The sequence below is a fragment of the Cervus canadensis genome, chromosome 18, assembly GCF_019320065.1.
Source record: "Cervus canadensis isolate Bull #8, Minnesota chromosome 18, ASM1932006v1, whole genome shotgun sequence".
NCBI classification, from domain to species: Eukaryota; Metazoa; Chordata; class Mammalia; order Artiodactyla; family Cervidae; genus Cervus; species Cervus canadensis.
In genome coordinates, this window is record NC_057403.1 from 26,250,365 (window position 1) to 26,264,355 (window position 13,991).

Genomic DNA, 13,991 nt, shown 5'->3' on the forward strand with positions numbered 1-13,991 from the left:
CAGGCAAGCCACTGTGATGGAGCCATCCTGGGCTGGCTCCTGGAGGCCTTTCTGGGGAGGGGTCTATTGGCAGATGTGTACCCTACAGTGCCAAAGTAAGGTAGCATGGTGATTAAGCCGGGCTACTTGGATTCAAGTCTTAGCTCCATTTTACCTACTTGCTCTATGCCCTTGGACAAGTGGCTTAACTTCTCCGGGTCTGGTAAGTGCTGGGCGAGCACTCTGACAATTACCATAACAATGACTATAGGAGTCTCTACAAAACCATCCCTCTGAGACATCACTTGTCTAGGGCGAACATGGAGAAGAGGTCAAGTCTGACACGTCAGAGAGAGAAAACACCACAGAGACCCCCGCCCTAATTGGCCTGGTTTGCAGGCCTGCGGGGAAGGCGCTATCACAGCGGGAAGGACTGTGCCCGTTTTCCCAGGACTCAACGACTGAACAATTGCTTCATCGCTCTCCTTCTGTCTCCAAGCCTCACATTTTCTTGGTGGCCATTTCTTCTTCCCATCCTCGGCGTCTCTTCCCTTCCCATCGCTGCCTGCAGCCTTTTCATCAATGCAAACAGCCTCGCGCTGTCTCCGCCCCCGCGCCTGGTTGGGGGTGACACGGCGCATGCGCCGTCAGCGCCCCTCCCTCTCCACCCCCATCCCCCCCATCGGCGTCTGGGCCTCATCCCCTTCTCTCTGTCTCCTTCTCCCCCATCACTTCTCCAGACATTGACACCCCATTACTCCAGTTTCCCTGGTTTCAGCTTGGGTCTTCAGCCCCATCCACTCGAGGTAAGACGGGTAGAGGGGAGGCCCGCGGAGAAGGGGAGGGGAAAAGCATCCTGCATCCTGAGATAAACAAACCCGGGGAGGGGGCGGCCTAGACTGAGGGGCCTGACGCGGTAGGAGAAGAATGGGGGACTGGCCTGGGGGAAATGGTAGACCGTAGGCCCACAAACCAGGGTCCTCTGATGGGTGACTGACACCTCTATGGTTGCCCAAAATCCAGTGCTGGGGGCGTGAGAGCCATCCGGAGCCCTGGGAGTGTTTGGGGGGCTCAGATTCTGGAGACTGTGGAGCACCCTCTCTAGTTTACCTCTGCCCCCAGGATTTGCCTGAAGCCCACCCCCAACTCTGTACCTGCCCCCCGAGGGCCACCGAGGACCATGACTAAGACAGATCCTGCCCCCATGGCCCCGCCGCTCAGGGCGGAGGAAGAAGAAGAGGAGGAGGAGGATGAGCCTGTCCCAGAGCCCCCCAGCCCCACCCAGGAGCGCCGGCAGAAGCCTGTTGTGCACCCCTCGGCACCAGCTCCCCTCCCCAAGGACTACGGTAATCCCCCTCCCCATCCTGCAATATGGCCTGGAGCCTTGGGTGGCCAGGGAGGTCTGGCTGAAATCTCCGCTGATGGAGATGGTGGGAGGACTCCCGAGGATTTGAAGGTGGTCTGGAGAAGTCATGGCCCTTGCATCCCCACCCCCCTTCATTCATTCATTCATTCACCCACTGAAGAATGGAATTGGGATAATCCTAATATTTGATTCATGACACATCATTCAGTCCTTTAGTCATTCAACAAGCATGTTTGGAAAGCCTGCTATGGACCTAGGAGGTGGGGGCAGACAGATCTAGTCTTTGCCTAAGAAAATTCACAGGCCTCAATAATGGGCACACAGATAAGTACAAAAATACAAGTACATAATTAAAGACATGATGAGAATTGTGTTTGCCAAGAAGAGGAATCTGCAAGAGCCTTTTAAGATACAGTTTTCCTGAAGAAATAACATTCAAGGGAGACCCAAGGATGGATTGAGGGTTAACAAGGGGAAGGGGCTCCCAGGAGAGGTGACCACAGGAGTGAAGGTCCTGAGGTAGGAAGCTGTGGAGCTGAGAGGGAGGTGGCCTCTTAGAGAAATAGAAAGTGTCTACTCATTCAGCAGTACTATACTCGGTGACAAGCCTCGTGCTGGGAGGTGAAGATTTAACGGTGAGCAGTCCAGGCATGATCTCCGCTCTCAGGAGAGAAGGCAAGACTAAACAAGTAACAGATATACAAATCAGACAAGTTCAGGGGCTTCCCTGGGGGTCCAGTGGTTAGGACTTGGCACTTCTACTTCAGAGGGCATGAGTTCGATCCCCGGTCTGGTAACTCTCACATGCCATGAGGCATGGTCAGGAAAAAAAAAATCAGATAAGTTCAGATTGGCGTGAATGCTGTGAAAGAAATAAAAGATGGAGATGTAATAATAGAGAATGGCTAGGGGGCAGCACCTTGAGATAGAGCAGTCAGGATGGGTCTTTCTGACGAGGAAGCATTTAGGTGGAAACCCTGAGCATGAGGGGGGCTTCCCTGGTGGCTCAGTGGTAAAGAATCCACCTGCCAATTAGGAGATGTGGGTTCAATCCCTGGGTCAGGGAGATCTCCTGGAGAAGGAAATGGCAGCCCACTCCAGTATTCTTACCTGGAGAATTCCATGGACAGAGGAGCCTGGTGGGCTCCAGTCCCTGGGGTCGCAAAGACTCAGACACGACTGAGCGACTCTCACTCACTCACTCACCCCAGGATTCTTGCCTGGGAAACCCCATGGACAGAGGAGCCTGGTGGGCTACAGTCCACAGGGTCACAGAGTTGGGACGCGACTTAGTGACTAAACAACAACTGAGCAAGAGGAGGAATCAACCATAGGAGAGCTGGAAAAAGAGAGTTCCAGGCTGTAACCAGCAAGTTGCAAAAGCCCTGAGGCAGGACTGAGCTTGGAACAAAAAGAAAATCATGGTGCTGCAGTTAGATCAGAGTTGAAGTGAGAGGTTGGCAAGGGCTAGATCTGGGAAGGGCCTTCAAGGCTACTGTGAGGACTTCGGGTATATTCTAAATGTGATGGCGGGGAGAGCAGTTGGGGGCGGGGGCATGTGTATTTAAAAGCAGGGGAGTGGCAGGTCTGATTTATATTTTTAAAAGCTCCCTCTGGTTACTGCATAGACAGAGTGGAGCTCAGCCAGAACTGGGTATAGGAGGAGGCTTTTGGATGTTGGCTGGGAATCCTCAGTAGCTGTACGTTCAGCTAGGTTCCAAGTTCAGAGAGTAGGCACCAGCAGGATAGGGCAAGTGGGATGGCCTCTGTGTCACTCACTAGAGGGATCAGAGAGGCTACAGGTTGCCCTCAGTCTGATGGAAAAATAACATTGTCTGGGTGTCCAGGGTGGGGTATCCATTCCGGAAAACTGGAAAATTTCCTTTGGAAATGTGGCTGTGGCCTGTGGCCTGCTGGGATGTCAAAGAGCCTAGGGTGTCTGTTCCCCACCCCCAGGAACCCTGTTGCTTGTAAAACAAGGAGGGTTTGGTCACAGAAGGTGAAGGAATCTGAAAAATGTGGTTGAGGCCAGAGAGAGGGCTAAGGTGGACTCCAAGAGAAACTCATGTATGTGTTTATTAAATGTGTACATTAATTCAGCAGAGACTGAGCATCTCCTGGATGCCAGGGCCTTGGGGATAAGGAAGAATAGAAATGTCCTAGTGAGGGGGACAAGTGAGAAAGAGAGAGAGAAGAAAAAGAGGGAAGAAGAGAAAGAGAGGAAAAGAGGAGGGAGGGAGGAATAAACAAGTAGTGGGTGGTTTTTGGTTTTTTTTTGCCACATCATGAGGCATGCAGGATCTTAGTTCCTTGACCAGGGATTGAACCTGGGTCTCTGCAGTCTTAACCAGCAGATGGCTGGGGAAGTACCCAAGTAGTGGTATTCAAAAGGCAAGAGGGACTTCCCTGGCAGCTCAATGGTTAAGACTCCATGCTTCCAATGAAGGGGGTGTGGCTTCGACCCCTGGTTGGGGAACTAAGATCCCAGGTGCCCTGCCTTGCAGCCAAATTAAAAAAAAAGGGGGTGGGGTGGGGCAAGAGATGGAGAAGGGCAGAGGTGCTCACTTAGCCAGGACGGTCTGGGGAGGCCTCTCTGGAGCCTTAAAAAGATCTGAGGGAAGACTGGCCCTGGCCAGAAAAACAGCAAGCACAAAGTCCTGAGACAGCAATTTGCCTGGCAAATTGAAAGGGTGGAAGGAGGCCAGTGTGACTGGAGGGGAACGAGTGAGGGGGAGAGAGCAAAGAACAGACAAGGCCAGGTGGTGCAGGGCCTGTGGGCCAGAGTGAGTGTGATGGGAGCCAGGGCAGGGATCTCAGCCAAGAAGGGCTGGGGTTTTAAAGGAGTATACAGGCTGCCTGCTGGAGACTATACGGTACTCCCCTGGGCTCTGTATCAGCTGGTCATTCATCTGCTCATCCATTCAACAGGCACTGAGTTCCCACCGCGCGCCAGCCCTGTGCTGGGTGCTGAACGTTACTAGCGGGCAATCCTCAGAGTCTAAAGCAGCGAGATGGAAGTTCCTCTGGGTTTCTCCCTGGCTGGCCACAGGTTGGATCCTGCCCGTGGATACATTTTATGTGGACTGCACCGTAGCTGAAAAATTGGGGAGATTTTTCTTAAAAACTGATTTCGGGCTTTTAACTTTTCTTTACTCTGGGACTTCCCTAGTCATCCAGTGATTAAGACTTTATGCTCCCAATGCTGGGTGCCTGGGTTCGATCCTTGGTCAGAGAACTAGATCTAGACACTGCCTGCTACAACAAAGATCCCACATGCTGCAGTGAAGACCCGGTGCAGCCAAATAAATAAATCAATATTAAAAATTTTTTTCTTTACTCTGGAGATTCGGCCTAATAGTGCCCAGACTGGCAGGGAACCATGGGGCAGAACAGTAGCAATCCCTTTGGGCATGCAGACTCCTTGTCACACTCTTGTTTCATGAGGTAGAGTTGGCTGTTATACACGAATTGCCTGATCTTTAATTTTTCAAAACACAGAGGACATCCTAATTTTTATGTGAAACCTTTTCATTTTGAAACCTCATGCTGGCCACACAGAAAATGCCCAGGGCCCACAGGCCACCAGTGTGAGACCCTGCCTTAGAAGGTCTTAAAGACAAAGACCTAGAGCTCCTCTATCTCAGGGTGGAAGGAGGAGGGGTCAGGTTGCCTGGGGGTGACCTTGGACCTCTCACCACCCCAGCCTTCACCTTCTTCGACCCCAACGACCCTGCCTGCCAGGAGATTCTGTTTGACCCCCAGACCACCATCCCCGAACTGTTCGCCATCGTGCGTCAATGGGTGCCCCAAGTCCAACACAAGATCGACGTCATTGGCAATGAGGTAAGGACACTGGTGAAGCGAGGGAGGAGAGGAAGGGGTCTCTCACATGTTTGGGTAACCCTCCCTGGTCCCCGGTACTCTCAGATTCTGCGGCGAGGCTGCCATGTGAATGACCGTGATGGGCTGACCGACATGACACTGCTCCATTATGCGTGCAAGGCTGGGGCCCACGGAGTCGGTGAGGGTCCTAGCCCCCAACCATGAACCCCCAAACCTAGGCTCCCACGCCCGACACTCTCAGAACTCCAGCCCTCCGACCTCCATCCTGAGCCCACAGCCTAGGATCCCAAAGTGCAGTCCCTGAGGCCCAGGGCCTGCCCCATGGCTCTGGCCCCACTCTCTGGAGGAGGGGACCCGAGCTGACCTGGGCTGTTGCGCAGGGGACCCCGCGGCGGCGGTGCGCCTCTCGCAGCAGTTGCTGGCTCTGGGCGCAGACGTGACCCTGCGTAGCCGCTGGACTAACATGAACGCGCTTCACTACGCCGCCTATTTCGACGTGCCCGATCTCGTGCGCGTGCTGCTGAAGGGTGCGCGGCCGCGAGGTGAGGAGGAGGGGCCGGGCTGGGAGCGGGTAGGACCCAGACGAGGAAGGAGGTCTGGAAGCAGGAGGAGGGTGCTCAGTAGGTAGTGAAGAAGGGTGGGAAGACGATTAATGGGCCTGGCTTGGGAGGGCAGGATGGGAGGCGGGAGGTGAGGGATATGGGGCTCAGTGGTCCTTAACGCCGCTGGGACCTGGCAGGAGCTAGTCGGGAAGGGTGTGGCCGAGGAGGGGCGGGGCTCTGTCCGAGGCTGCGGGAGGCACAGAAGCCTGCGGGTTAAGAGAGAGATGGAGAGATGGACTTCCGGAGACTGGAAGGCGGTGCCGAGGGCGCTCACCCGGAGCCCTCCTCTCACCCTCTTCCCAGTGGTGAACTCCACGTGCAGTGACTTCAACCACGGCTCAGCCCTGCACATCGCTGCCTCCAACCTGTGCCTGGGCGCGGCCAAGTGTTTGCTGGAACACGGTGCCAACCCGGCGCTTCGGGTACTGCCACCCTGGCCCAGTCCTGTTACCTTCCTTTTCCTTCCTTCCCAATCCCTTTCCAGCCAGCAGGCCTCTACAGAGGATGGGAGGGGGGCAGGACCACTTGCCTTTCTTGAAGCTCTCATTCCCCATTGGCCCAGTTGGACCCTTGACCTGGTACCACAGGAGCCCATTTTCTGTGTTTGTCCTTCCATGGCCCCATTTCTGCGCTTGGGGTCTTGGCCCTGAAGGCATGACCTACAGCACTGAAGTGGGACCTTCATTCCCCGTTGGCTCCATACTTGACATCCCCAGGCTGAGGTCTCAGGGGTGGACTTCCCTGGGGACTGTGGCCTGAACCTTAATGCCCCATCCCTTCCTGTTGCCATGTTGGCCCAGGGCATGACCTTGCTTCACCTTGACCAAGGGTCTCTGGAGGCGTGGCCTCAGTGGGAGGGCAGCCTACTGCCACTGAGTTTTCTCCTGTTGGTCCACAGAACCGAAAGGGACAAGTGCCAGCAGAGGTGGTCCCAGACCCCATGGACATGTCCCTGGACAAGGCAGAGGCGGCACTGGTGGCCAAGGAGCTGAGGACACTGCTGGAGGAGGCCGTGCCGCTCTCCTGCGCCCTCCCCAAGGTCACACTACCCAACTATGACAACGTCCCAGGCAATCTCATGCTCAGCGCACTGGGCCTGCGCCTGGGAGACCGCGTGCTACTGGATGGCCAGAAGGTCAGGAACTGGAGCAGGGATGGGAGGGCAGGACTCAGTGCTCAAAGCTGGGGCCTTGGGCAGAGTCCAGACTCGCCCCCTCTTGTCTGTCCACCCTCCCAGGCATGCACACAGTGTTTATTTCATCCAACAGTTGTTCTGCTAGTGCCTCCCATTTTGCCCCACCCTGGGCTGAGCTCTTAGTCCAAGGGGGACAACAGTTCCATCTCCTGACAGTGACAGCCCAGAGCAGTTGTGGCTCTCATGAGGAAGCACAGGCAGAGTGATCAGCATAGGTCGGCCCCATTTGGGTCCCCCTGGGCCTTGTGGTCCCCATTCAGGGGCTACCTGTGTTCCCAGAGTGATCACTCCTTTGCTTGGGAAAAAAGTACTGATCAGAGAGATCAGGGTGTGATGGGGACTGCACCCACTTGAAGATGTGGAGGAGTGAGCCAGGAGAAGAAAAGGAGAAAGGGGGTTCTTAGGGAGAGGGAGCAGGGATAAAGTCCCAGAGGACAGAGAACATCTTCATTCATCCAGGCATTCCAAATTGAATTCATTTACCTGATGTTCTTCAGACTCCATGCTGGACCCAGCCTGTCCTTGGGGGTAAAGACCTGTGTCAGCCTCAGCCTTGCTCTCATAGAACTCCATTTCTATTGAATAAGAGCCAGTCAATAAAGTCAACTCACAGTTAAGATAATTTCCAGTAGCAAGGGCTTTGAAAACATTTAATAAATTAACCCTGGCCGAGGGCAGAGGTGGTTTTAGCTAGGGTCTTCTGAGAAGGCGTCTCTGAGGAGGTGATATATAGGCTGAGATGGGAAGGAGCTCACCTTGCAAAAATACAAGACAAAGGAAACCACAGGTACAAAGGCTCAGAGGAGTGTGCATGGAGGGGAGTTACCTAGGCAGAGTGAAGTGGCAAGGTTAGCAGGGGCTGGATCACACTAGAGCTGCAGGCCACTGCAGTGACTTTTAATTTTGTTTTTTTGTACAGTGAGAAGCCATAAAGTCACACTTTGTTTCCTAATCAAGAGTTTTGCATGCATCAGCCCCCTTTGGAAAGTTCTTATACATGATCTAATCAAATCAATGTGCCAGTTTTGAAAGCAGGAGGGGTTGACTCTCCATTTTACAACATAGAAGACTGTAAGAAATCCAGGGTGGTGAAACCTTTGTCTGGAGACATGTAATAACAGTCTCTGCCTGGAGAGAAGCAGCATAGCACAGTGGTTACAAAATCAGGCTTAAGATGTGCTCAAGCACATCTCAGCTTTGCCCCTTGCCAGCTGTGGGGCCAGTGATTTCACCTCTCTGGGCATCAGTTTCTTCATCTGTAAAATGAAACTAATAATACCCGTTTCAAGGGGTTGTATGAGGTTTATTTTAAAAATGAATTTGTATTTTACAATATTGTGTTAGTTTGCTTCATTGTACAGCAAAGTGAATCAGTTACACATACACACATATCCATTCTCTTTTAGATTCTTTTCCAGGTTTAAATTAGTTAAAATGAGTAAAGCCCTTAGAACAGGGCTTGGTGTACACCAAGTGCTCTTTGTGTGCCAGCCATTGTTCTGATCCCCACACCAGCTCTCCAAAGGAGGCACTATTATTTAGCCCATTTTATAGACAAGGAACTGAGGCTTAGAGCAGTGAAGGAACCTCACACAAATGATACAATAACCACATTCACTGCAGCTAAGCAATGTCACATGTATTGAAAATGTTTCCACCAGATAACCAGCCTCTGAGGTGGACTGTTATCCTCATTTTACAGGTGACACTGAGGCCCATGCAGTCCCTTTATGAAAGTGACGGTATACTAATAGTCAACACTTAATGATCCCTTACTCAGCACCAAGCCCTGTACTGGGGGCTTTTCTGTCTCTGTAGCACTCATGTCCAGTAGACTTTGTGAGATTGAAAATGTTCTGTGTATTTATAGTCCAGTGAAGTAGCCACAAGCCACATGTGGTTTTAAGAACTTGGAATGTGGCTACTGCAATTGGGGAAATATTTTAATTTTAGTTTTTTTTTTTGGTCACTTTACTCAGAATGTGGAACTTTCCTGACCAGGGATCAAACCCATAGCCCTTACAGTGGAAGCATGGAATGTTAACCACTGGACCATGGGGGAGGTCCTGATTTCAGTTAAATTGTCATTATGTGGCTAGTGGCTATTTAGTACATTGGACAGGGCAGCTCTGTAACAATCCTGTAAGGTGGGTGCAATTTCTGCTCCCATTTCGCAGATGAGGACACTGAGGCACAGTATAGTTAAGTCACATAGCCAGTGAATGGTGATGTCCAAGCTGAGATGCTGAGATTTGAGCCTGGGGCTCCCTCATACACTCCACCATGCTGCTTGTGTGCCAGTGATTTTTTTTTTTTTTCGGCCACTCTATGCAGCTTGCAAGATCTCCAGGGACTGGAGCCCTGGAGTTCACTGAGCCCTCAGCAGTGAAAGTGCTGACTCTTAACCACTGGACCACCAGGGAATTCCCCGTGCCAGTGATCTTATTATGGCCTCCCAAGGCCCACCCAAGACATATCCTCCCTTGTTTTCTCCAGACGGGCACGCTGCGGTTCTGCGGGACCACGGAATTCGCCAGTGGCCAGTGGGTGGGCGTGGAGCTGGATGAACCCGAGGGCAAGAATGACGGCAGTGTTGGGGGCGTCCGGTACTTCATCTGCCCTCCCAAGCAGGGTCAGTCCCACTGGGGTCCATTCAGTAGTGATGCTGCTGACTGGTGGGGTCAGGGGTGATGATGGGGCAGGGGGCAGAGGCTTGGACAACTCCCAGCCCAGGCTCTGTCCCCCCAGGTCTTTTTGCCTCTGTGTCCAAGATCTCCAAGGCAGTGGACGCACCTCCTTCATCCGTCACCTCCACACCTCGGACTCCCCGAATGGACTTCTCCCGTGTCACTGGCAAGGGCCGCAGGGAACACAAAGGTCAGGTGGAGCCCGTGGGGTGACAGGAGCCAGTCTTGAGGATATTCTGTGGGTAGCCCAGCTTCTGTGACTCAGTTTTTCCTCAGGCCCAAACTCCCATTTTAGAGGACAAACTCTGAGTCCCTGACTTTTGTACCTGAGTTTCTCCTTTGATTCAGTACTGGTCCCACCCAGTTCTTGGAAGGACCTGTATGTATTCCCTGCCCCCTGTGACTTAGCTTCCCCTTAGACCCAAAGGCTTTCTCCCAGTTTTAGGGAAGACTCTGTGGGGTTCCTGGCTTTAGTGACTTGATTTATCCTCAGACCCAACTCCCTCCTTCATTTTATTTATTTTCCCTTCTTCATATTTTTATTTTAAAAATATTTCTTTATTTGCTTATTTATTTGCTGTGCTGGGTGTTAGTTGTAGCACATGGGATCGTCCGTCTTTCTTGTAGCATGCGGGATCTTTAGTTATGGCATGCAGAATCTAGTTCCCTGACCAGGGATTAAATGTGGGCCCCCTGCATTGGGAGTGTGGAGTCTTAGCCACTGTACCACCAGGGAAGTTCCCCCTCTCCTTCATTTTAAAAGGATAATTTCTGACTTTTGACACTCAGATTTTCCTTTGGCCTCCGTATCCTTAACTCTGAGAAAGAGTTTTGGGGTTCTCTAGGTTCTTGACTCACTTTTCTCTCTCACGCCTAAAGCTCCCAACCCCAGTTCTCTGACAGCTGGGGTTGTCTTCTTTCAAGCTCCCCAACCCCCCACTCCTATTTCAGAGAAAGGCTCTGCAGTTCATCTCATTTGAGCCCGGACAGAGTTCCTACCTTGTGGCTTTCCAGGTGGCACAGCATCCCCTGGGCTGGTGTCTGGAGGTCTCACCCTCACCCCTTGTTCCCCTCCACTCCCAGGTAAAAAGAAGCCCTCATCATCCCCGTCTCTGGGCAGCCTGCAGCAACGCGAAGGAGCCAAGGCTGAGGTTGGAGACCAAGTCCTTGTCGCTGGCCAGAAGCAAGGGATTGTGCGCTTCTATGGGAAGACAGACTTCGCCCCAGGTGAGGATCACTATCTGGGCTGGGGGGCAGACAGGGCCTCAAGGCATCCTGACACCCTCCTGTTGCAGGGTACTGGTATGGCATCGAGCTAGACCAGCCCACTGGCAAGCACGACGGCTCTGTCTTCGGTGTCCGGTACTTCACCTGCCCACCGAAGCATGGCGTCTTTGCACCAGCATCTCGAATTCAGAGGTGAGCCCCAGACTCTGATCATCACCCAGGGTACTACCCAGAGCCCTGATACCCGCCTTAGATGTCTCCTCCTCTTGGACCAGGAGGACAGAGTGGACACCCACCCCCATACCCTAGCACTTTCCTTGTAGGCCTCCTGCGGCTCAGCTCCTGCCAGACCCTGGCCTCTTGTGGCTCTGACTCCTCCCACTTCTCATGTCTCCCTAGGATTGGTGGATCCACTGACCCTCCTGGGGACAATGTCGGAGCCAAAAAAGTGCATCAAGTGACAAGTGAGTTGCGGGCTGGGTGTGAGGAGGAATGTGGTTTGGGAGTAGGCAGTAAGGTCATGGGTCCTTAGGTATATGCTGGTGACAGAATCTCCAGTATTTAATTGGGGATCCAGGAAAATGATGATTCAGACCCCCAAAAGGGTGGGTGTTATGGAGAAGAGGATGTTAACAAGGCTCTGAGCAGGCACTGGGGACATGGGTAGGTCTCAGAGGACACAGGGAATATTATTGACAAGAGAGTCCAGATGGCTGTTGGGAGTGTAGGATATTTGGGATGTAGATAAATATTAATGACAAAGAGTCTGGGTGGATATCGAGGACAGAGGTGAGTCTGTCATCCCATCACCTGAGACCTTGCCCTTCTCTTCAGTGACGCAGCCCAAACGCACTTTCACAACAGTCCGGACCCCAAAGGACATCGCATCAGAGAACTCCATCTCCAGGTGCGTAGCAACCCTTGGTCCCCTTTCCTGTGGGAAAATTCGGGGAAAGGCATCCACCAGGCCACTGGACAGAGGGGTCTGGAGTTCTGGTTGGGGCTGGAAATAGAGGTTAGGAAAACTTAGGACTTAAGTTAGCTTAACTGGAAACAGTCTTTAGAGAGTGAGGCCCCACCATGAATTCTGGTGAATTCAATTTTTAAGAGGCAGGTAAGACCTTCCCTGGTGGCTCAGTGGTAAAGAATCTGCCTGCCAAGCAAGAGACAGGGGTTCAGTCCCTGGGTCAGAAAGATCCCTGGAGAAAGAAATAGCAATGCACTCCAATATTCTTGCCTGGGAAATCCCATGGACAGAGGAGTGGGCTACAGTCCATGGGGTTGCAAAGAGTCAGACACAACTAGCGACTGAACAAAAACAAGGGAGACAGAACACCCTCTGCTCCAGAGGAGCCTGAGAAAGCCAGAGAGGTGGAGGCAGAACCCAGAAAGGCCAAATCCCAGACCCTTGGGGAGGAGCTGGGTGGGGATGGGTCCAGATGCTCCCGCACCCTGCACTGGGGTGTGACACAGTTCTTTTCCCCAGGTTGCTCTTCTGCTGCTGGTTTCCTTGGATGCTGAGGGCGGAGATGCAGTCTTAGAGGCTCTGGACATCCGACAGAGACACAGAGCCCCCTCTAGCGTCTCCTGACACAAAGAGCCCCCAAGTCACCCTGAGATAGAGATTCCCAGTAACACATCCAGAATAGAGACCCCCATTAGCCAGCCCTCGATCACTGAGGCCCTATTAACAGATTCCCCCATGATGACCCCCCAAATACAGACCCTATGTTACCCAGAAAGAGATTCCCTGAGTGTAGTACCTTCAGGCTAGTCCCACCCCTCAGATCAGACCCCCCAATTAACAGATTTCCATCTCACCCCAAATGATGGTGACTTCTCTACATAATGCTCCACAGTAGAACATTCCTGAGTCACTAGTCACTGGAGCAAAACCATTCCCTATTAACAAAGACCCTCCCAGCATCAAACCCCCTTGAAAGAAACATCTCCAGAGAAGAATAACAGACCCACATTTAATATCAATCCTGTCAAGATGTTGTGACTCCCATGGTCACCCCAAAACCCTTAGACTGCAATCAGAGACTCCCTCCATTAACAAAAGCCTCTACTCTTACCCCTCAAGAAGAGACCCACATTAACCAGCCCACTGTCACCCCCAATTTACAGATGCCAAAACAGTCCTGGAAGTGCTAATTACAGGACCCCCAAGTCTTCCTATCCTCTGCACCCTCAAGAAACCCCCAGTGCCTTGTATGAAGCCCACCCCATGTGGCCCACAGCACCTGTGCTGGCCAGGCTCCCAGAAAATTCTCTATTTTTTAAGTAATGATTTCCCCCTTTGGGGGACCCCAAAATTTGGAGGCCCCATTCTGGGACTCAGGATCCCAACCCCCAGAGTACATGTCCCAAACTTCCCTCTGCCCCTAATTCTGACAGCCCCTAGGAAAGCTCCAAACCCTAACTCCCAGGACCCCCAAATCATGGAACCCCAAATCCCCAGGGAATCCCAAACTTTAAAAATCTGATTCCAAGCCCCCAGGAAACCTTCAACCATGGAAGTCCCTATGCCTGAGATGGAGGAGACTGTAGTCAGGATATGCATCCTAGGCACCAGGAGACCCCAAACAGAAATTCTAATCCCTGGAAACCAGAGGACTTCAATGCCCCGAGTCCATGGATCTCAAGAAACCCAAATTCCAAGAGCCCCAGTCCCAAGGGAACCCCAAATCCTCAAGCTTCCCTCTCTAATAGACGAGGAGCATCGAGGCCTTGAGGGGATCCCAAATCCTGGAGCCCCCATTTCAATCTACCTTCTGGTCACAGGTCCAAAACGCCAAATCTAAGTTACTGGCCCTGGAGGACCTCAGCGCACCCTGGACAGACCAGCAAAAGCCGACGGAGACCCTGAAGGCCCAGGGTGTCCAGGGCAGACCTGGGGCCCTGAAAACCAAGAACAGCTCACGACTGCCCCTTCACTGCATGTCCCCAGACTCAGCATGACCCCTATCCCCTTCAATAAAGACGTTTCTATGGCTTTCTGTGTGCGGGTCGGTGTTTAGGGAGTTAACGGCCGTGCCTTTATACCCTTACTGGGGAAGCATGGCAGAGAAGTCCTTCCCTCAGTCTCG

General features: G+C 52.6%; 1 protein-coding gene across 1 annotated transcript; it reads left to right on the top strand.

The window, feature by feature from the left end:
• Positions 1-624: 624 nt before the first annotated feature.
• On the top strand, positions 625-13,897 carry CLIP3 (CAP-Gly domain containing linker protein 3). The gene is made up of 14 exons (XM_043437385.1): positions 625-785; positions 1,102-1,325; positions 5,049-5,188; positions 5,273-5,366; positions 5,569-5,730; positions 6,094-6,212; positions 6,689-6,925; positions 9,482-9,617; positions 9,734-9,862; positions 10,756-10,899; positions 10,968-11,091; positions 11,299-11,363; positions 11,734-11,806; positions 12,386-13,897. Exons 2-14 carry the CDS (start codon positions 1,160-1,162, stop codon positions 12,438-12,440), a joined length of 1,644 nt encoding a protein of 547 aa, XP_043293320.1. The 5' UTR covers positions 625-785; positions 1,102-1,159; the 3' UTR covers positions 12,441-13,897.
• Positions 13,898-13,991: the final 94 nt, after the last annotated feature.